This window comes from Motacilla alba, chromosome 2 (genome assembly GCF_015832195.1).
Source record: "Motacilla alba alba isolate MOTALB_02 chromosome 2, Motacilla_alba_V1.0_pri, whole genome shotgun sequence".
Classification (NCBI taxonomy): Eukaryota; Metazoa; Chordata; class Aves; order Passeriformes; family Motacillidae; genus Motacilla; species Motacilla alba.
In genome coordinates this window covers 57,939,220-57,963,179 of record NC_052017.1, presented here as the reverse complement: position 1 = coordinate 57,963,179, position 23,960 = coordinate 57,939,220, and the positions used below count along the sequence as shown (strand labels likewise).

Genomic DNA, 23,960 nt, shown 5'->3' with positions numbered 1-23,960 from the left:
TGAAAACTGGAAACATACTGAACACAAATATTTTAATCTTTTCTCATTAACTTTTTGAGAAAAATGGATGATGTTCTGGAGGTAGGCTTTACTCAAATGTGATAAAAACATGCTGGTCTTCCTTACAGAAACTCTGGTCTTTGCTGTCTTGCCAACTTGACACCATTGCTCCAGCACTTGAGGCTGAAGAGCATCAAGCAGAAGTGAGACAGTAAGTACTGTGTTTAAGCACACTTTTAAGCAGTATTTTTCTGTGTAGCATTTATCCGTCACCCAACTACTGAAACACTAATGACTAGTAAGGGTTACCAGAACTGATTTATGGCAGGGAGAACTTGCAAACAGTTTGTTAAGGGCAGCAATCATTTTTCATCAATAAAGGTTCTTCCCAATTCTCTCAGTCAAATATTGAACTCCTGCCTAAAATACTGCTTTCTGAAATTGAGCAGAAAAAAATTCTGCCATCAAATTGTAGAATTAATTATGTTGAAAGGTCTCTCAGAGGCTGCCTGGCCCAACTTCCTGTCAAAAGCAATGTCAACACTGAATTCCAATGAGATTGTTTAGGGCATTGGAAACTCAGGCCTTGGAACCTTCCAGAGATTAAGGTTAAGTGTTCTCCAGCCTAAGCAAGCTCAGTTCCCTGAGGCTTTCATTACAGGCCATCTGCTCCAGCCCACTGTCCATTTCCATTGCCCTCTGCTAACTTCAGAAATAAGTCACTGTGTAGTGGGAGTCTTTGAGAGCAGACTACCTACTATTTCCCATGGAGATTTTTTAGTAGTTTTCAAGGAAACTACACAGAAAGCAGAAGCCTCCCTCCAGCTTTCATTGTTCCATGACATTCCAGATACACGGCAGAAGCAGGAGCTGCCAGTTCCAAAGCAGCAAAGAAAAAAATTATGGCAGCTGCCATAATTACTTGTTTCAGGCCTGGCACCTTTCATGTTCCTATCCCCTGGCTTGTGCCTAGTTCAACCTTGTCAGACTGTTCTTCAAAACATCTGCATGAGCCATGCCAGCAGGGAACTGTTCACTTGGTTTTAGCTGCAGTTTTAGTTGCAGCTGTGCTGGTTTAATTGTTTCCTTTTTCTGAAATGAGAAAATCTTAATCTTTGTTTTACTTCCCTGCTCACAGCCATACAGCCTTCATTGCAACATCAGCATCGTGTGTTGAATCCCCTCACTTTCCTTGAGATGACTAAAATGGCAGAAAATATGCTACTTTTGGGGTGCGAGTGTTCTCTAAAATTTTAGTAAATTAAATTGGCTTGTGGAAGAATTGATGGAATACCGAATGTTAGTGTGTGTGAAGGGTAGGAATGTGCCAGGAATGTCTGCAGATGGGGAAGGAAGAGGAGCAAAGGAGACCCTCCACTTTCTAGGGACAGCAAGCCTTTGTGTTAACTTACCATGTTTAGAGGACCCACTCCTGGCCTACTTAGCTTTCTGCCAGTTAGTGACTTGAAATGGCCCAGCTTAGCCCAGTGTGGTGCACTCAGGAGATGGTGTAAGGGGAAGGGTGAGACAGCAATTAGATCACCTTCAGCTACAATTGAATGACAGCTTAACACCAAAGGTGTGGAAAACATCATCTGACCTGACTCCACTGAAAAAGAGAGATCTTGTTCTTCTGGCCTTTTCTACCAACTCCACAAGAGTAAGAGAAGCAGGAGGAATGCACAGCTGGAATCTGGTCCTTCCTTTTGGGGGACTAAGGTGAGAAACCTTTTGTGAAACTTCACCTGAGACTGATTTAATGTTATTCAGACTTTCATACTGCTCCTCCATCAGCTATCAGTGTATGAAACACCTACAGAAAATCTCCTCATATTCTCTTTGGCCTGTTTAAGCAAACTCTCACTGTGGATAGTAAACCACACTGTGTTTCTGAGCCCTTTCCCTTGACTGCACTGTGCCAGTCTGTTTTTTCCTTTAAGAGAGTGCTTGATGCCTGCTTTATATAACACATCATCTCTTTTGACATCTGCATGTTTTTAATGGGTTTACCAGGTACCTTCTGCAGCTCAAACTGTTCTTTTGGCAAGCATAAGTGCCAGCAAACACCATGCCATTTGGTTTCTGCACAGAGCTGATCACAGATGCTAACAAGTGCTAACAGGAATATTTTGCAGGAACAGTCTTACTGCAATAAACAGACTGCCAACCAAAAGGTAGTGTCACCCTAACAAACTGGCAGACCATGGTGCTGCCTCAACAGATGGCAGGGGTGGGCATCCAAAAGATCAGCCACAGTTAGCAAGCCTGTTTAAAGTAGTATTCCTCTCAGGGAAATGACAATCATACCAATTTTGTTTGGACTAGATGAAGTTCAAGATGAAGCCAGTCAAGATACTGTTACTGCAGTTAGGGCTCAAATCCTTCTGCATTTGCATTCATAAAAGCAGGGACTCCCAGTTTTCACCCTTTCCTGCTTGTCTGCTAATTTTGCTCCTCTGAGACTTAGGTATTAAAAGTGGCAGAGCTTGATCCTAAGCACATAATTTCAGGAGAACTCTTTGGTAGCATAATAAGGGCACATTGCCTTTTACTCAAATAGTGCTAATGGTGAAAAGTGGAGAATCTCTTAAAGAAAGGGTCCTCACAGGTCACAGAAGATGACTGTAAGCCAGAGAAGCTATCATTCTGGGTTAAAGCTCAGATCAAGCCTGGGATGAAGATGTGACTTCCCAGTGGTCCTTAACTCATTCTGAGATAACTAGATACTTATTCAGGGGAGATTGTGTACCAGTGCAGTGTGCCTAAGACAAGGCAAAGGACTGTTTGCTTAGACTTCAAGCTGCTTCTTGCTAACAATTGCAGTGCTGGCAATTAAGAACTTGTGAACTGCTAAAGAGATTTTTGTCCATTGAAATTACTGACATCAGTGAGATTATTAACCAGTAGTGTATATAGTACAATATTCTTTAGTCAGATATCAGAAAGCAAATTAGGTGTCTAAACAGGCACTAGTGGTCACGTCTGTGGCACCTCAAAGTGTCTGTAGAGGCAAGAAAAGAAAAATACAAAAGAGTTGGGGTAGATACTAAGAGAAGCATGTAGGGAAACTGGTATCTTTTAAACACCACCACTTTACTGCCACCATTCTACAGAGGGCCAGTAATTTTGGTCAAACATTCTTACTTCTTTGATGAGACTACCCTGAGTTACTGTGCCAATTCAATTACATCCCATGACATAAAAAACTCTAGAAAGACTTTGCTGAGCCACACAGGTAAATTAGAATTGAAAAATGCATTAAAAAAAAGGATGAAAAAAGTGAGGACACAAATATGAATATTGATAATGACACTTTCTTGGCCTCTCTTCACAAAGGTGTTAATGCAGCAGCTCTAATTCTTGAACCTGAGTGTTCTTCCCTTGCCTTTCTTTACTGCAAAGCCACTTTCTGCTCCAAAAACATTATCCAAATGAGCAGTTCTCAAATGATATGTAAAACTCATCTTGAGCTGGCCCGATCTCGTATTTTTAAGTGATGAAGGCATTATTCTCAGAAGTAGAAAAAGTAACATCTGCAATTTTATATTTTCAATAGAACATTTTTGTCCAAAGTAGAACAGACCATGAGGTCAGAAATGAGCAACATGTGTCTCTGTATTTACACTCCTTGGCAAATTTCAATCTAGAACAAATTACTTTTTCATCAATTCAGACTTAAATACCTGTGAAATATACAGGTGATCACACTGTCTTTCTTCTGGAGGAAATATATCCATAGTTACAACAAACTTCAGAATAGCAAAATACCTCAAATCCCAAGCTGTAACTTAGTCCTGGTGGTCCAGGAGGTCCAGGGGGCCCAGGAGGCCCAGGAGGTCCTGGTGGTCCAGGTTTTCCAGGAGACCCAATAGGGCCAGCTTCTCCTTTGGGGCCTATTGATCCAGTGACTCCAGTATCACCCTAAAATAACATTTCAGACTGTTGATATACTGGAAATGTCCAAGTAAAGGCAAATAAGTAGTTTCACAGGATCACAGAATGGTTTGGGTTGGAAAGCTCATCAAGTTTCAATCCCTCTGCCATGAGCAGAGAACCTTCCACTAGACCAGGTAGCTCAAAACCACATCCAACCTGGCCTTGAACATCCCCAGGAAGAGGTCATCCACCGATCATGTTCATGGCCCTCCCCAGGACTTGTTCCAAAAGGTGCATGCCTTTCTTGTGCTGGGGGTCCCAGAGGCAGACACAGCACTCCAGGTGGGCTCTCACGAGGGCAGAGTAGAGAGGGAGTATCACCTCTCTCAGTCTGCTGATCATGTGTATTGGTTCTGGTTGAGCTGGAGTTTGTTTTCCCCACAGCAACCTTCACGATGCTATGCTTTGCATTGGCTGCAATGCTGCATAACAGTGTTTTGTCTGCTGCTGAGCAGCACTGGCACACCATCAGCACTGTCTCTTTAACAATTCTCTCACACCCTCCTCCCGTCAAGTGGGTTGGGAGTGGGCAATACTCTGGAAGGGGACACAACTAGGCAAAATAGCTGATCCAAATTAACAGAAGGGGTATTCCATACCATATGATGCCAGCTCAGACATAGAAGCTATGGGAGAAAGGAGGAACGGGGGCCATTTGTTATTTTATAGTATTTGCCTTCCAGAGCAACTGCTTCCCAGGATGTGGCTGAACATTAGTCACTGATAGGAAGTAGAGATTTACTTTTTTTCTCTTTGCTTATACACACACAAACTTTCACTTTCTTTTTGCTTAAGTAAACACCGCCTTATCTCAACCTACAAGTTTTTTTCCATCTTATTCTCTCTCCCCAGTCCCACTTGGAAGGCAAGTGATAGAGCCATGTCCAGCCAAGGCTACCTGACTACGCGACACTTCATAAGGAAGCATGCTGGCCAGCTGAGAAACTTAGGTTACACAATAAATGACCCTAAGATTTCTCAGCTCTTTTCAGTCATGTGCTGTATGACAGTGATACTGTCATTCTATAAAGACACTTTTTTGTTACCTTTGGACCAGCAGAACCACGTAGACCTTGATCACCCTGTAAAAGAAAATAAATTATAAATACTTAGAAAAAGACCATTACACAACAAAAGCACATTTATGGTATTTTCCTTAATACAAATGCCCACAGATTTCTGTGTTGTTTAATTTGATGTCCTTTTCATGAAGCCCTTTATCTGAAACATCAGACCTCTCAGTTAAAAAGAAAACAATCTGCAATTCAGGAAGTACATTATCACATTAATAGCTCTGGTCTGGTATGCTGACTGGACTCAATCTTGTATTTCAATTATTGCTGCAGGTTTTAAGGGTTTGGAACACAGAGAATTAAACACTGCAAGTCACATCCTCATGCTTCTGAACATAAATGTCAAAAATTCTTATGGGCTATAACAGAACTGGAAACTGGTCCCACTCAAGTTGTCCAGGGCACCCTTCTAAACACAGGATGTGATGACTAGGAATATTTTAAGGTTCCTCTGCTACAATCAAGATTTCATCTATATTTGCTTTTATACACTTAACTTGCATACTGTTTTTTCTTTCCATTTTTATTTCACAGAATAGACGGAAAGACAATAATAATGCACGCTAATAATTATTTTCAAAATTACTCTGGATCTAGTGGAATAATTTTTATGTTGGCAAGCTCCTGTCCTTACTCACTCAGCAGAAATATTTTTTGAGTAAAGTCTGAAAAAAATGAGTAAGCACCAGGAGTAATATGATCATGTTTTTTTTTCCAAAAGCAATGGCTAAACTCCATGTTGAATGTCACTCAATGAACAAACTGAATTTACTTTCAGTACATCCTGTTGTTTCTTTCTTGTTATCTTCTCTGGATTAATTTGGAATAAAGAACAAAACAGATAGTGCAATATAAAATAAATCAAGGCTTTCAGAAAAAAAACAGTGAAAATTGAAAAATACTTCTACTTGTATTGAATAGGTGCAGATACATAGTGCTTCAATTCTAATTGAACTTTTATCAAATATACCAAATGCAGCAAACAGACACAGTGAGGCAAAATATTGTAGCCCTTTTTTTAGATTATGATTATAAAAGAAATTTAACTTCTCTCAAATTGCTTCTCCTTCCCCAACAATCTCCTCCTATAGTATACGATTCATGTTCAGTTTACTTCAGCTAGACTTCTTTCTGTTCTTAGGCTCCCCCATGTAAAACACACACCACTGATTAAAATGGACACAGGTTTCAGGTGCCTGCTTTGCAACACATATACTGCACTTTCTGGATGTCTGCTGGTTCCCATGTGTGCTGCACTTTTACCAGCCTCAGGCTTTCGATATCACAACTCAGAACCTCCAGCCTCCAGAGGTAAAAATAAATCAATATTCTGGCCATTTAAGACTTGCCTTTTCATTTCTGTTATAGTATGTGAGCTTAAAATGTACAGTGGGGGATTTACTTTTAAGTTCTTGTGTGTAAAGTGTGTTGTTGAAGCTCACTAGAGGATGAAATTGTCTTGTAGTCTTTGTCTCTGTTTTCTTTACATCCTCCTTGAAGTGGGGTATTAAGAAATGGTGCTCCAATTATGTTTTGATTAGCAAGGGATTAAATTAATTTCCCCAAATCAAGTCTGTTTTGCATGTGATAGTAATCGCTGAGTGATCTTTCTGTCCATATCTTGACCCATCAGCTTTTCACTGGTGGGCATCTGGTGTCCAGCCAGCGTGGGCCATGACTTTGTCTCTTGTTTGCCAATTCAAATGTCTGTGCTCCTTCAGACTCGTCTCCCCATCATATAATGTACTGTCACTCTGTGCCAGGCTGGGCTAACTGGAGTTCTCCCTTTCCCCCTCCAGACTCACCTATCTGAGCCCAGTCACTACTGGTTTCTCAGTGGCAAATCACAACAGTGATTGCATGGCAAATATTGCATGCTTCAGAAAATGAGACAGTAGCCAATAGGAAATTCTGGATTTCTGAATATGCTTTTTGAGATATGTTCTAATAAGCCATCAGTATCTGGATTCCATTAAAAAATACTGAAGCCAGATGCTATTGTGTTGCAGGGACAATTGTTTATGATTTTTACAACCTAGAATTGACAAAGATTTTCCACTGAAGTAGGAGCAAGACAGACATTTAACTCACCTTTTCTCCCTTCCATCCTGGTGGGCCAACCACTCCATCACGGCCAGGAGGACCTTGAGGGCCCTGTAGATGACAGTAAATCTAAAGCAGGTGCCACTTGAGAGCTCGATTTCTAGAACATGTGTTTAAGTATTAGGGACCAACAGATGATACAGCATTATGAAAGACTAATGTGTAGCACCTCCCACCACTAAGCTTTAACACTTTTATTTCTTTCTTCCGAGAGTTTGACTTTGTATCAAACCAGTATTTTAATGTATTTTAATAGAAAACTATATACAACAATCATAAATTTTAAGCAAAAATAAAACCTAGCATATTGTAAATATACCCTTAGGATGAAGGATTATGGTACCATGCAAGCAGGATTTGACAACACTGTGAAACACACGATGGGGTTGAAATCCCCAGGAACCTCAGCTATCTACACTTTTGGCAATGTCAGTGCTAGATGAGACCCAGCTGAGGAAACCTTGGTATTGATAAAATCAGTGGCCAGGGCTTCTGTGTGGTAGAATCACTAAAAGCACTTGTGATATGGAGGGAATGGTGTCAAACAGGAGACTTTTGTGCTGTCACTGCAAACAGAAAAGCCTGTAGGTTGACAGAGGTCTTGATCCATAGAACTCCAGTGATATCCTCATGTGGGAACATTGAGGCTGGGCCTCAGCTCCCCGTATGGGGCAGCACTTGATTTATTCAGACTCACTTTGCCATGTTTCCCTGGACAGCTGAGCCTGGAGGTGCATTCCTACACTTTCAGGAGCAGTACTCCCAAAGAGTCCTTCTGCAGAAGAAAAGGTGCCACCACTTTGCTTTGGTTGATGGCGCTCATGTTGTTCATGACACCTCACTTCAGTTTTGCCTTGAAAAGTGTATATTAAGTTCTCCACCCAATTTCTGGTGTTGTTTCCATGACTTGCATTTGAATGAGCAGGCAGGTTGGGAAACACTGGCTTTGTAGGGTCAACCAATAAATCTGTACAGATATTGAAGTCCAACCCACAGCAACTAGACTTGCATGAAAGGTAACAGGCATATTCCACAGCCTACATTTTTAAAACTGGGCTTTGAAAGCCTTTGACTACATTTACAGGGGTGTATTCTGGCCTCTGGGGATCTTTAATAATATTTATTTATTCATCTGTTTTGGGGAAGGATATAAATGGCTAGCAAAGCAGATAGAAAACATTGTTTCCCTCTGATGCTTTCAGAATTATCACAAAGCCTCATTTTTCTGGCTCTCTGTCTGTCCCCCCACCCTGCTTTTGCTCTTTGGATGCACTGTAAGTCATAGAGTAACTAATGGATTTTTTTAATACTGAGAATAATCAGAAATATTTTCAGTATGTTTCAAACAGTTTCATATTGTATTTTGGCATGATTACATAGACAGAAGAAAGTAAGAAAAGAGGTTGAGCTAAGAACAATAACTATTCTAAAGTTTACTGATTACTTCCACTCTACTGTGTGGCAATTTTAGGCTTCATTGTGCTAAAATTGCTAATTTCCTCAAGGGCTTTGGAATAGTCTCTCTTACGTAGCTAGCAGACAATGCTGGGACATTTGTTATTCTTGTGCAAATCTTTGCAAAGCAGAATGACAGTTTCCTGGGTGATCTGAAATTTTGGGAACGCATGGATCTGTATTCTTAATAGCTGGAGTTTTCCTTCAGCGGCCTGCAGATTTGTTCTGGATTGATTCTTCTGAAAATGTTCTTTGGTAGTCCTATTAACATTTAACTTCTACTTTTTTAACAGATATGTTTCTCTGGAACTATCCTTAAACAATGATTTCTGTTGCATCAGAAAATTGACTGTCTACAAGTAGTTCATGTTATTGCCTGTGAAATCCCAAATTACACCAGAGGAACTACACAAATTTTTAAAAATGAAAAAAAATAATGAATCAACACTTATTTTTCCATTTTCTTTTAATTCCTTTTTACATTATTCTTTTATGGCAAATTTTAGTACTATTTCCTAGACCATTTGAATTACTTCATATTCTAAGGATATGGAAACTGTCACAGTCAGTAAAGTTGAAGGTGCAGTTTGAATTGCAAAGAAGCTGTTGTAGAGAACCTTTTAATCTAACATTGCACTTTACCAAATACAGTAAATAAAACATTAGGGTAACTGTCTTCTTTATAAGACTTGCCAATGCATTTAATTAAAATTACATTTGTAATCCTCAATACAATTTGATCTGTCTTGGATTCAGCAAATAAAAAGAGTGCTGCTGGGAGTTTTGCAATTAGATGAAATCTGGTCAGCATTTCAGACTTTTTTATTGTATACTGCCATCCACATAACAATCAGTAGATGCAGAGAATAATGGATTTCCTTGGCTTCCCATGCACTGACTCTTGAATCCCATATTAAGACTTTCAGATGCCTAGTTTCTTTCTGCACAGAAGATGCTGCTTTCCACCTGGATGGCCAAACACTTTTTAGATTTTGTATCAACTCCCACCTTGGTTATCCTCAAAAAAAACCCAACCCTCCAAGACAGCTGAGAAATAGTGAGATCTCCTGTCACCTGTACACTTCCCTGATATATGCTAATGACACCTTGTCAGCTACAGACATGGTGACTCACTTTGAGGGTTGTGTGATGGACAGGACAAATCTTGTCCTGAGAACAACTGTTGCTGGCAGATAGTTGATAGGGAATAAGGGAACCATATTAGTAAATATATGGAAACAGGGATTGTTCTGAATTGGAATGGATCATCGAGTGCAGCTCTTAAATGGATGGACAGCACAGAGATCAGACCCACAGCCTTGGCTTTATTAGCATCATGCTCCAAACTATGGCTTTATTAGCACCATGCTCAGCTAATCTCATAGTTTCAGAGAGGACTTTCAGAGCTGTTCAATGCTAAAAAATTTTATTTTCTTCAATGAAAAAATAATTTTACTGAGAATTTATTTGCAAGTTGAACTTTAGCAATATTTTTTACAGTAGAATTATATTTCACATGTCCAGAGGAATAAGTGTTTCTACCTAGCTGAAGAAAAGGATGGAAGAGGAAAGAGGAAAATTTCATTTATTTTACAAATTCCCTGAAGCTTATATCTAGCAAACTTCATTTTCCTGAAAGCATCACAGGAAAACTGATACTTAATCTTATTCAGTGTTGGCAAAAGCATTCTTAATTTTTATTTATTCTGGTCCAGATTCACCAGAATCTGTCTGTCAAATGTACATTAGTGCTGTACTTTGGTTAACAAGACTTTTTTTTTTTTTTTTTGGTATAAATTTGCATAAGATTCAAGCTTTGTGCACGAAAGGATACTCACTTCAGGGCCTGGTTCCCCAGAAGCTCCATCTTCTCCTGGTGACCCAGGAGGTCCTACACCTGAATCAGGTGCCGGTTTTCCTGGAAGACCAGGCAGTCCTGGAGGGCCTGGTGGCCCTGGAAGACCCTGGATAAATCAGCAGAAGTGTTAGAAATTATCCTAGCCTGGTTCATTTCTGTATACACGGAACAGGAAAAAGCTCACCAGACTGTTCAGGCTCATGAAACTCAGCTGGGGTTTCCACCCCACTTCTGCTTCACTGAGAACCAATTTTGGTTTCAGAGATACGCCTTTACACAGGGTCACACTGACCTCCTTCTCCCGTGCTCTCTGAACTGCACCACCTCATAGCATTGAAACAGAAACATCAAAAACCAAAGAATTTGTGTCAGCTCTCTGTAATCCAGTAGAGATCTCAGACATATCCCAAGGATCAATCTAATGATAAGAGACCTAACCATAAAGAAACCATCATTATTCAGAAGGAAGTGGTTGGTTTTTTCTCCTCTACCATTTCATAGGGTTTCTCCATGTTATTGCTGGAGGACTGAGAATCCCTACTCAGGGTCAACATCTGCTTAGTGCTGTAAAACTGGCCTCTGCTCTAAAGATCTATCCTGCATGGACGTGAGCAGAGGTATTTAAATTGAATGAATGGAATGAAATGAGCGAAATGTCATTTTAGGAAGAACAGTATATCTGCAAATATTCCCTCCTATGTCCAAGTCCACCAGTGTTACTGGTTGCATTAGCAGGCAGAGACAGAGAGCTTGAAGTTTTGGGCCATGGCACTATAAGTCAGGAAATCTTTAATTCTGACTCAGGACCATGTACAGGACTTTATCTGGAAGAGGGTCATCTTGGATTTTCAGTACAGTAAACAGCCTTCTGCAGGGCACTCACCTGTCTTGTCACCTACAAAGGGCATCTGAAGAGGCTCCTAAATTAGGCAAGATTGCTAACTTTCAGCATGTGGCAATTGACTCCTGAAGGGCCTTGTGAATAAGGTATTAAGCACTTTTGAGTAAAAAGAAACAGAAGAGAAGTCCTGAAGCAGAAACCAATCTGAGAGAATGAAAAATATCAATAGTTGTGTTGCAAAGCAGAGGCTCCAGTGTGCTATAGTATTCTGGAGTTCGTAGGAACCACAATGAACTCAGAAAGCTGCAGTGTTATTGATGTTCAGTTCGCCAGAACGCTGGACCATAAAGCATTTCATACAGATGCAGTTATTTTTTTTAGAACAGGCACTCTAAAACTGAAAAAAGCAAATACTAGGGCCATATAGTGCCTTCCACTGACTAAAAGAGGCTTACAAGTGAGCAGGAGAGGGGCCGTTTACAAGGGTCGGCAGTAACAGGATGGGGGCAATGGCTTCAATCTGACAGAGGGTAGGTTTAGATTAGATATTAAAAATAAATTCTTTACTCTGAGGGTGGTGAGGCACTGGAATGGGTTGCCCAGAGAAGCTGTGGATGGCCCATGCCTGGAAATGCTCAAGGCCAGGTTGGATGGGGCTCTGAGCAATCTGGTCTAGGGCAAGGTTTCCCTGCCCATGGTAGGGGGGTTGGAACAAGATGACATTTAAGTCTTTCTATGATTCCATGAATCTATGATTCCCATCTCTCTCCTCTTTTCTGTCTTCTCATAGTCTGATTAAAAACATTCACTCATTTTGAAAAGTCCTCTTGCCATTATTTCTTTGGTGGCCGCCTCCTGTCTTGTATTTCTTCTGCACTCACAAGCATTTAGGCCTTTTCTGACCTTGAGATGAAATCCTACAAATCCTTTCTAGATGCTGTAAATTAAGCATGTATAAAACTTGCATTGTGAAAAATTCTACAACCTGCATGAGTTGCAGCTCAAAGGTCTTTATAATAGAGAAATATGAGTATTTGCTTACCCTTAAAATCTCAGTTTCTCTGTCAGTATCTCCAGAACCTGATTCTTCAGGTTCCAGTCTATTCTGAAATTAGGAGAATTCAGTTTTAAATTATTGCTTCTAAAGATGACAAATGCAAATATCACTTGACATTAACTGGAAATACAGCTATCATCAATATCCTTACAGCAGTCTGTCACTGGTAAAATAAATTATAATACAACAAAAACATTTCACTTATGTTTCTGGTATGTCATACTGTCTTATTTTGTAGTCACTGAGCACTGTACTTACCTTCAGGTGCTCTATGAGCACAGTGATAACTGCCCTGCAGGACACACGTGCCATGAGACTGTTTAAGTGAACTGAAGTAATATCTCAGACAAATTTTAAGTTCAGAGAGGTACCTGTCAACATTAAGAATATCCTAAAATGCAGATCTTGCAAATAACCCCAGTTTCCTGCAATGTACCCCTCCTTTGAAAAGCCTAATTCTGAGATTACTACAGCTGAAATCAAAAAGATTACTTTCATAAAGAGAAATCAATATACTGAAGCCTTTTCTAAAACCTTTTGTTGAAAAAACACCTTAGTGTTTAGTCCTTGGTGAGTTTCATAGCTGTGTACATTTTGAAGACTACAAAGAAAACCAGAGAGAAGTACCACCTGAATAAGTTATCATGGTACCAAAGCTAATGTTTCAAATGCCTGGGAGTTAAGGATGCATTCCTTGGCTGCACTGAGACTTCTTACACCTCACTACACTATAAAAGGCCCTGAAACTTGCTGTCACAGAGAACAAGAAAGTAAAGGCAGTGTAGGACTTGCTACATTTGTAGAAGTGACCTTTGACTGTGTGGAACTGTTGGCCTGGAGCACCTTGTCCTAGGGATTTGGAGCTGCCCTGCTGGTCTCTTGAAGTCAGCATCAGGGCAGGCTCAGTAGTGCAGCAGAACACTGCTAATATGCTGCAGAAATGTATTGGCTTAATTTAGCAGACCCAGAATCAGGGGAGCATATAATCCATTTTGGCCATTGGAATATGTTTCAAACTCTCTTGCTCAACACTCACGATATCCAGTGACAGATGGTTTTGTGTAAAAGTCCAGCCTAGGATTTCCACTGGTGTAAGTGGCGAACTATGTCTAAGCATAAAATCAGCTCTCACACCATGAACCCAAATCAGGCCAGATTCCTTCTTTAGATGCATGCACATGCATCCTCATGGATATAGTGAGAAAAGTCCAAGTGCAGCAGTGAGATGGATCTGAAACTCATTCTTTAACATTGCCTGAGTACTGAACATTCAAAATACAAACACTGTCATCATGTGTTATGTTTTCTAGTATTTAATGACAGCAAACATAACTGACTGTCAAACCATGTCTCTGTTCAGTAGCAGGAAGAAATTAATAATTTAAGTTTAGAATACCTTTTTGTGGACATTTTTGCTTTGTGTTCTCCCATATATTGTTGCTTTTGCACAGGAGAGCAACACATCCACAGATGTTTTAAAAAGCGAATACTGGTAGTTTATGTAGCTTACAGTATTCACACACTTCAGTCAGACATTTATTTGCATTTCTGCATGAATGTTTTAGAAAACATTATTATCTCTGTGGCAGTCAAGCTATTTTCCCGGAGAAAACCTCCTATTTAGTTCTGGATTCCTCTGTGGCAAGCTGAGCTCATTGACAGAGAGCCCCAAATACTCACTAATCCTCTGGAAGGAGCAGATGGTCCTGTGGGTCCTGGTAGTCCAGGGGGTCCTGGCAATCCCTCACCAGGATCACCCTGAAATGGGAATTAAGATAAATCAGCAAGGATTTAACCATGTAAAGACTATAAGCACTAGCTACAATCTGTGTGGATTTCCAGTCACAAGAGTGGCTGCTTGGATGCCATGAGCAGGGTTGGACTTTGTTCATTTCTAAGACAAGCTTCAAGGAATATGATCTTTGCATTGGCAATGGAAGAAAGAACCCCTCCTTTTCAAACTTCTGCAATGAATTTGAAAATGTGCAAGCAGCATTAACAGCATTAGGCAGTGCATATGTCTTGCCAGAATAAGGTTTAACTGTGGATCTTGCATTTTTAGGGTATATTATACATGAACCCTCACCCCACCCAAAAAAACCACAAAACCCAAACCAAACCAAACCAGAAAAAATGTAGTCAGTGTGGTCACACCATGGTATTCAATCTGTAAATTTCTTGATTTTATTGCTATCCTCTCTAATGCTTTTTTTCAACACTACCACAACATGATTTTTCTTCTGTGTGTTGACCTTTATCTACTGCCAACACAATGAAAGATGCTGTTCAAATATGTGCCATTTTCTCTCATCATTACTACCATTTCTTATAAGTTGTCTTTCTTACATCGCCTCTGATATTTTGCTGAAGTTAGTTTGAACTGCTTCAGCTTAAGATGTTTGTGACTTTTAATAATTTTTCTGCTCAAGTCCATTATTTTTCACTAGAGCCAAGAGTTGAGGTTTTGCCTCAACCTCCTGCCTGCCAATTTGCTATCTGGGCTTATGAGCATTTAAATTGTGTTCTATAAATTCACATATTTGGTTACGTAGCAGGAAACACTGACTTTTCACTGTCTCTTGGCCACTTGCTCTTTATGCTTGAGAGTTCATTAGATAAATGTATTCATTCAGTTCTTTGTTCCCTGCAGCTTTGTCAAATGGTTCCTATAGTGATACTTCAGTCATATCCACAGAGAATGTGTTTAATTAATTTGGGGCTGTTTTCACTGTCTGCCAGCATGTTCAGTTACAGATGCTCTTCATTCATTTTAACACATCCTTGCTTTTTTCCAATGACTATTACATTAGTTCCTGGCAGTGCTTGTTTGGTGCTTGCTTTCATGCAATTTCTTCCACTTTGTGTGCACTGCAAGGAAGACAAAAACCTCAGATATCACATTTGGGTCAGGGTAATTTTTAGGAAGCCTGACTTTATCCATTCCCAAGGAGCATCTCATGGCTGTATCTCTACACAGAACATGGACCATGGTGGAAAAGTGACAGCAGCTCCCAATTCTCCACTGATATGTAGTGTCCCATTCATTCTTGGCTTTCTGTTTTCAGTTAGAAGAACCAGAAAAAGGAAGGTGGATCCTACTACTGTTCCTGAAATTTAGATATTGTTATACTGGAAAAGGTGCTGACTGTCTTTAGACAGCATAACAGTTATGAATTTTTGTGTGTTCTTTAAGCTTTGGTCACTCTACCAGCACAGCCAGGCCTAGGAAATCATACTGATTAGGATATTGAAACAATTTGCTGAACAACTGATGACTTAAAAATAATTCACATGTATAAAAGAGGATCAGAACAGTGTCTTGTTCGTCCTGTTTTTACTGCAGGAATTGTCTTTTTAAAGTATTGCCAAGACAAAGTTCTGCATATGAAGCTGTCAGCTTTCCTCAGTGCTCTAGAACGTATCATTAGGATTTTTAACACTCTTTTGCTAACTTCACAGTGTCTCTTTGAAGTGTCCCTTGAAAATATTAATCCAATTTTTAAATGAAAAACTAAGTTTAGATGTCCTTACTAAAGTAGGCACAAAAGTAATCAGGAATAGACTACTGGAGTATTTTCCTTTCCAGTATAACTTTTGATCTCTACAGCTAAGCCGCTTCTCCTGCTTCTAGAATTTTCTCCTTCTGATGGCTATTCTGATCAATAAACTAAGGTTGGATGGCCTTTGGTTGTGAGGTCAGCTGGAAGAGACTGGCTGGGCCTGCAATCCTTAGGTACTTGACTCTGGGACTCCTTTTAGCCCTGCATGTTCAAAGCTAGTATTTTGAGCCCCGTTTTTTGTGCATTTTGCATGAAATAACTTTCGACATACACTGAAGTCTATCAGCATGAGTATTTGAAAGCTAAAAGCTTACTGGGATGGCACTGGAGGAGTACAGAGCCTATGCTCAGTCTCACCTTGCAGCATGATGGGAGCAGTTAACAACTGATGGCCTGAGGCATTGTCTGAGTGAAGTTTATTTTATACCGGCAAAAACATTGCCAGGGACCATGCCTGCAAGTCTGAACCATCAGCAGATCAGTTCCTGGGCCTATTCCATTAGGCAGTGCAGGTGTAGCACTTGTTGCTAAAGATTGGAATGGTCACCTAACAGGAACTGTAGCGGCTGCAATTTTTTTTTTTTTTTTTGCATTTTTTCGTCATCTTTTCCATTTGCTTTGTTTTCATTAAAAGAATCCTGACTGATTTTATGGTTTCCTACACATGAATTATTTGTGCCAGTACCAAGTACCCTAGAAATAACTGTGGTCATAAGAAAGACCAAAGCTGATTTGCAAGAAACCTAAAAATCTAATTGTCAAACCACATTTATGTGCTTGCAATGCCTGTTGACAACTGCTGTTTCAGCCTGTATACATACACTGTAGCACTCCTATTGGGAGTGATCTCACCATGTCTCTGTAACCTCTGAGAGGTGGTAGACCTGTGACTGTGCATGGACTTGTAAGTTCTCCTGTTGGTCTGCCACGCTCCCTGGTTTTGTGAACATGTACCTGAGACAGGTCCCAAGAGTGATCTCATGATGTACCTGAGATGCTCCCTGACTGGCCCACATGCTTTCACTTCTCTACGGTTTATGAGAACCCTCTGCTCAACATCTTTCCATTACAGCTGGACATAGAGATGGGGGTTGCCATGCAATGTCATTACCTGATTCCTGTACTGGAGACTAATTTTACCTTTGAAATGATTCTAGATCATTTCAAACTAATCTGAATAGATGAGATTTATATGGGTCATGTTTGTGAATTTATGAAGTCTGTATTGTTCTGTAAAACAGATGAAAGGGATTATTAATTTGGCACTTGGAATTACTATCTGTGTGTCAATTTTGTGTACAACATGTACTTTAATAATAGCTGAATCCATTACCTCTCATTTCATCTCAGAAGAGATACAAGCTGTTACTTCAGATGGCTTAACTCTTATTTCAATTATGTTAATTTCCTAAGGGTAATATGATTATACTGCCTCTGTTAAATCACTTAGTCAGTAGAGTAAGTTGCCCAGAGCAGTTATATACAACAATTGACTTTTCTTTATTAAGCATTCAATACATATTCCTTAGATCTTCTGTGAAAGCCCAACTTTTTCTACTGCTGAAGTTTATTCACATCCTTGAAAAAGACTTATGATTCTGGTGCCATCCAACCATTCATCAATGAACAGTAGGATGCTTAAATTCTTCCTGTGATTCCATATTTTATGCCTCTCTCAGAGTGTACCAAATTAATATATGTCTAAGAATAAATTGTATCTGATTGATTGTTGGATATTAACAGGACACATACCTTTTCACCTTTTGGGCCTGCTTTTCCTTTCAGTCCTGGCAATCCCTGAAGTCCATTGTTGCCCTAAAAGGAAATAATTTTTTTTAATTAGACATTCTCTTTCATGTAGGTTGAACAGGCTGTACACTTTGCTGCAGAGGCTGGATTTAATGGTGCTAGGTTCTTTCTAACTCTTGGTTAGTACAGTGGGAGGAAGTATGAAACTTGGCATAGAATGCCCCTGGCAGTGCCCAAAAAATGTGCCTCTCACCACATCTACCCTTCCCACAGAGAAGAGAAGCCTGTTCGGAGGATATCGATGGAAACACCTGCAGGCTGCATTTGGATTTGACAGAATGCCAACAGGACTGCCACAGCACTGATGGCAAGGATTTTTAAAACTGTAATATTTGTTACACACTACTGCCAGCTGCTGCTCTGAGTGCACAAAATCATACCATTAACTTAAGCCTGCTCCCACCATCTACTAAAACTTTTTTTTTTTTTTCCTTAACCAACTTGGATCTATTCAACTTCTACAAACTAGTATCCTTCCTGAAGATATGCCTCTGACTGGCAATGTGGAATACCAGATAGCATTTCACCCCATTTTCCATTCTAAACTTCACCAGTCAAATGAATTCCAAATTACTCTTCTTTACATCTTCATATCACTTACATACAATATGCACATGCTCTTCCTATAGAGGCTCGTTCATGGGCTAGAAAGAACCCCACCAGCTTTAAAATTAGTGCTATTATAAAATGGGGCTGCTTATGAATTCAGTTAGGACACTCAAGACAATATTCAGAAGGCAAATAAATAATATTTTCCCACTATTTTGGCATTTTGGGAATCTGAACAGCTATGGTTATGGACTCTACTGGACAAGTTTTAGGATTGTCGTAATTTTAAAAATGGGTTATATAAAGTCATTAGGGAGGAAAATGTATCTCTAAGACTGAAGGATGTTTCTTTTCCTATGATGATTTTTCCTGTAGAGTAACTGGTAGCAGATTCATTAAAAAGTAGCAAACACATTACCAACATAAATGTAGAACACACTAATTTCATTGTTGAGTGAAGCCCCATCAAAGCAAAAGTAAAGTTGCATGAGTATATGTCAGATTGGAAACCAGATGCACATGGACAAAAGAGCAACTACAAAAAATGTAAGACACTGTCACAAAATGTCTGTAATAAAAATTTGGGTTGTGTTGTGTTCACAAGGAGAAGACAATTGGTTTTGAAGCATTTCAATTACATTTGAAGGATTTTCTCCACAACATATTGGTTTCATAGAATTTTCTTTGAAGATATGCTGCATGAAAGTAGTCAGACTTCTGTTAATTCAGAAAATATAAACTTCTTGTCCAAAAACACCCTAATGGCACAAAACCTGAGTTTTGACTAAATATTTGCAAGCCTAGCTATATTTCTTTAAACATACCAGTGTCTGAAGGCAGCATTCAGGAAGGAGCTCAATAATGGACCCCATGAATGACCACTGAACTACTTTTTTAATATCTTAAAACACACTAGTTTCATTTGAGGTTCAGTTGCAGGGGGCAGGAAGGGTCAGGAAGCTCCCAGCAGTGGCACATTTTAGAATAGAAAAAGAGGAGCAGGCACGGAATGGTGATGGCCTCTGGGTGGTAAGGTCCTGGAGAGGAAAGGATGCACAAAGTGGCAGCAACAAACAAATGAGAGAGGTAACAAAGCCAGGCAGCAGAACATCAGTGGAGGACAGGTACAGAGCAGCTGCTGAGAGGTGCATGGAATGTGACAGCTACGGGTTTGTTTTTGTGTGCTTTGCTGGGCAATACCTCACACAGAGGGTGCATGTGCAGGCTATCAGCAGCTTGTGGTGGAGTGACCCAGGGGTGGGAGTTATCTGGAGAAGCCAGGAAGGAGCACCCCAGGAAGAGGACAGCAAATATGACAGAGAAGGGTAAAGTAGAGGAAGTCACAGAAAGGAAAGCAGGAATGATGAACAGAAGATGCAATTGAATTACTGCACAAGATTAAAAGGGTGAGAGGTACATTTCAATTAACTCAAAAGTACCCTCAATTACTAAAAAGTTAATGGCAGCTTAGGTTAGGAGCAGGCAACATGGAAGCATGTGTCTATGGAGGGTCAATGAAGCACCCCTCTAGAAAGGGTCTGAGTATGTCCCCTTTTTGAAATTCCTCTCTGCAAAAAAAGCCAGCCTCGCCAGAGCTGAATTCCTGGTGCAGCTGCTTATGTCATGCCATGCCTCTTATTTTCTTTGTAACTGGGAAATCATAAATTTCTCTTAGAAATCTGAATTTTGCTCTCATGACAACCTGCAGATGTAAACTACGACACCAGAACTGTTTTCTAAAGAGAGGAGACAAAGAAAACACTTCGCTGCTTAAGCCTCAAGGTAGCAGAGACTCATAAAAATGTTGTGTTATTATTAATTCAGTTAAACAAAATAGATATAAAAAAAGTACTTACAGGAAACCCATTTTTAGCAGGAATGTCCTAAAATAGAAAATCTTCATTAGAAAGATAAATAAAACACTGTAACATAGAAGTAACAAAAGAGAAAAGCAATTAATTAAATTGTGATGTGCCATGCAGTGACAAAATGACAGACCAGAACTACATCAAACACAGTTGGATGTCTTTCACCTCTCTTTAATCTCATGGATCTTGTGCAGATGGTTCACAAGGATTTGAAGTGTGGAATATCCTGGATATAGAGAAGCCACTGAAGGAGGCCTGTGAGTTCCACACCTTTGTACAGACTCAACGTGACGGCTGGGTGGGTGCAGCAGTACTGCCCAAGGAGTTGGTGGAATTGCTGCTCTGAGAACATTTGTATGTTGTCATAGCAGCTGTTTGCCTTTGCTTTCTGATGGTTGTCACCAGGCCCCTGCACCTGGCATGTGCGCAGTACAAGCAGGATCCTCCTGAGCTGCTGGGCTAAAACCCATCTTGTAGAAGTGTAACTGGTGACAGTGTGCAAGGCTGTGCAATTCCAGCTCTCCATGCATGTGTGATGGATCACTATTACCCTTTCTAAAATACATGTTTTCTTTGAACAGAGAGAAAATACTCACAGGCCTACCAAGCTGCCCAAGTTTCCCTGGAGATGAAGGAGGTCCTTGATCTTTATTTTCCACATCTTCTATTCCTGACCCTCCTAGAGACTCTGTGGACCCGTCCTCTACTTCCTGACCTTTCTGGCTCTGAGTAATTAAAATGTGAAATATGAAAAACGTGTTGTATTACTCTCCCAGTTTCTCTCTCTAGTCCCGTCCTGTCGCCCCCCCCCCCCCCCCCCCCCTTCATTTTCTCCTCCAGCCTTTGCTTTGTTCAATGCAGTCAGAACCTGACTGGCACCATACAAACCATAAATTCCATTCAGCAAAGGCAATCCATGTTAGAGATCATTCATGCACCTACAAATAAATTGCTCTCTGAGCAATTAGGCTACCTAGATGCAAATGACCATGATGTAATTTCATATCCACATAAACCTGCACAGTCTAAGTCAATAGTGTGGGTACAGTTTTCACATACTCAGTCTGCCAGGGAAAAAATTGCAAGAGCTAAGATAGACATGTTTTGGAGCGTTTTAGCCAACTTCCCCAAGATCCATGACTCTAACAAAGGAGGGTTACATATTGGTTAAAAAGTAACATAGTGGTTAAAAAGAAGATGAAACAATGATAACAAAGAGTGAAAACAGACTACAGAAAGACTAAAATTACTTTCTCTTTGGTCAAGAGAAAGTAATAACAACAAAAGGGATAATTCAAATATTCCAGGAACAAAATAAAACCTTCCAGGAATGAAGCTTGGACATTAATACATATTTAAATGAAAAACCAGTATACAGAACAAAACATGTAAGTCAGTATTATATTTTGAAAGAAACACTAGAATTTACTCACATTTTAAAACACCAATGAAATATTTTGAGTTCCATTAGCAGCTAATGAAACTAGGAGGGATGAAATATAATAACTCTCAAAGCATTTTCAAGTTAACAGGATGACAGCTTTCAGTGAAAGAACTGTAAGATGATTTTTTAAAAGACTTTTCTGGGTTTTGCCAAAGGTCCCAAAGACCAGGAATATTTTTTTTTTAAATCTGGACTAATTTCAGATTTTTTTCCATCTGGAAAAGTGTTGGAAAGGAATTTATTTAGTTAAACTGTGGGTAGAGATCATAGCCTGAACGAGATAACAAGATTCTTGATTCAGCATTAGAGTACTGAAGGAGGTAGCAGATGGTATGGCAGGACTCCTCTCAATCATCTGCCAAAGATCTTGAGAGTCTGGGCAGGCTCCTCTTGATGTGAAGAAATCGGTGTTATTCCAGTCTACGAAAAGGGCGTAAGGGAAGACCCAGAACTACAGATCTGTCAGCCTAAACTCAGGCTAGATTAAGGAGAAGATTATACTGAGTACCACTGAAAAGCATTTAAAGAACATTGCACTTATCAAGAACACTCAGCCTGGGTTCACAAAGCAAAAGTCCTGTTTAACTAATTTGCTATCTTTCTGTGGTGAAGAATGAAGAGACATAGGTGGATGTAATTTCCCAGGTTTTTGTAAAGTTTTTGATGCTGTCCATCACAGCATCCTTTGGGGCAAATTTTCCAACTCTGGGATGAGTGAGTTCATGGTGTGCTGGGTGAAGATCATGCTGGAAGGCAGAGCTCAGGGGTTGCGGTGAACAGGGCCACATCTGGCTGGTGACTGGTCACCAGGAGTGCTCCTCAGGGCTCCATTCTAGGGTTGGTTCTGTTCAATATATTTCTAGGTGATCTGGATGCAGGTTTGAATGCACCATTAGCAAGTTTGCTGATGATTCCAAACTGGGAGGTGCTGCTGGCGCTCCTGAAGAACAGGAGGCCTTGCAAAGTGAGAGATTGGAGCATTAGGCAGTGATTAATAGCATGAAATGAAGCAAAAACTGAGAGAGAAGTGGCAGTAACAACTCTTTAAAATTATTATTTTCTAAATGATTGGTCATTATTAAAATATATAATCATCTTGGGTATCTGTGTAATGAAAAATATGTAGAAATTGAAATAAAGTTAATGAAAACTTAGAAAGATCAGTAAGTAGCAAAACCACTTGTCACAACAGATTTCAGCTTAATGTGGCACAATTCCTAAATCAAGACTGAATTTTTATTTAGAAAAAATGGCCCAAAATGAAAAAAAAGAAGAAAAATATGGTGATAGTTCATCTGATATTTGGTTTATCTATTTATTTATATAAACTAATATTAGAATTGCTGCTTTAAAAATATGTGAATGCGGGCATGAAAATGTTAGAGGAATTATATTTGGAAGCTCTCCAACAAATACTAAAACATCTTTATGTCAGCTCCAATGGACGATCCTTAACTTAATGTTTCACCACTTGCTATATTTTACCATAGTAAACACAAGAATGCAAGAAGACTCTGCAAGGAGCAGCATTAAACACTTGAACTAAACACACACAATGTGGAAATTTTATTCTAAATCTCTGTCATTTATGATACAGTGTGTTTACTGGCAAAAAGAAGCTGTCACGACTGTAGTTTCAAGCAATAAAAAGAATAAACTTTTGATGTAGGAGTCTCAAGGCAAGAGGAAGGAAACGTCATTATTTACTTTTTGCTTAGAAAAATCTGTGGTGGTTGTTGAAGTAGGAATGTTAATCAATAAAAAATGTATGGCCAGATGATTATTTTGAAACATACCAAAAAATAGGGCAAGTATTCCAGTAGCTCACAGGATTCCAAATGGGTGACCTATGTAATTCTAATTTGTAGAATCACACAGAATTCAGGTTATATATTGCCTTACAAATGCCGTATTTTTCAAAGGCCAGATTTTCCTGTTCTTGGGACTAAAAGATTATGCATACGATCCACCTGTAATACAGACCTCCTCTCTGCTTATTCCCGGCAAAACACCAGCACCAGAGCCATCTTCTTCTTTTAACATTTTCTGTGTGACAGTGGTAGACTCACTGTTGCCTTGTCCAGTTTCCATGACAGCTAAATCTAAATAAAATAATCACTTATCAATGAGGGAGCAAAACAAAACCTGCTCAGAGATATTTATCAGAGACAGATGCTGCTAGTTTTATGGAAAAGGATACTATTCAGATTATGACTAAAATACATTCCAAAGATTAATATTATTCATTTTACAACTCCGAAAATTTTAAAAGAAAAGAAAAAAAGAGAAAGGTGAGAGTAAAATTACAAAACATGTCTATTTTAATGTCAAGAACTGTATTGCATCATCATGTTTTCCTCAAGCTCTAGTCTAACGGTTGCCTATTAACCATCCATGTAACACAAAA

At 39.6% G+C, this 23,960-nt stretch overlaps 1 protein-coding gene across 1 annotated transcript in view; it reads right to left on the bottom strand.

Moving 5' to 3' along the window:
- The window catches only part of COL15A1 (collagen type XV alpha 1 chain), a 117,592-nt gene that overhangs the window by 47,103 nt on the left and 46,529 nt on the right, over positions 1 to 23,960 (bottom strand). Inside the window, exons 7-16 of the mRNA XM_038127659.1 lie at positions 23,537 to 23,655; positions 20,706 to 20,834; positions 20,098 to 20,124; positions 17,636 to 17,698; positions 14,004 to 14,081; positions 12,309 to 12,371; positions 10,406 to 10,531; positions 7,101 to 7,163; positions 4,983 to 5,018; positions 3,769 to 3,921 (exon numbers count right to left, since the gene is read on the bottom strand). Coding sequence (XP_037983587.1) covers positions 3,769 to 3,921; positions 4,983 to 5,018; positions 7,101 to 7,163; positions 10,406 to 10,531; positions 12,309 to 12,371; positions 14,004 to 14,081; positions 17,636 to 17,698; positions 20,098 to 20,124; positions 20,706 to 20,834; positions 23,537 to 23,655 — 857 coding nt within the window. The remainder of the gene's footprint in view (positions 1 to 3,768; positions 3,922 to 4,982; positions 5,019 to 7,100; positions 7,164 to 10,405; positions 10,532 to 12,308; positions 12,372 to 14,003; positions 14,082 to 17,635; positions 17,699 to 20,097; positions 20,125 to 20,705; positions 20,835 to 23,536; positions 23,656 to 23,960) is intronic.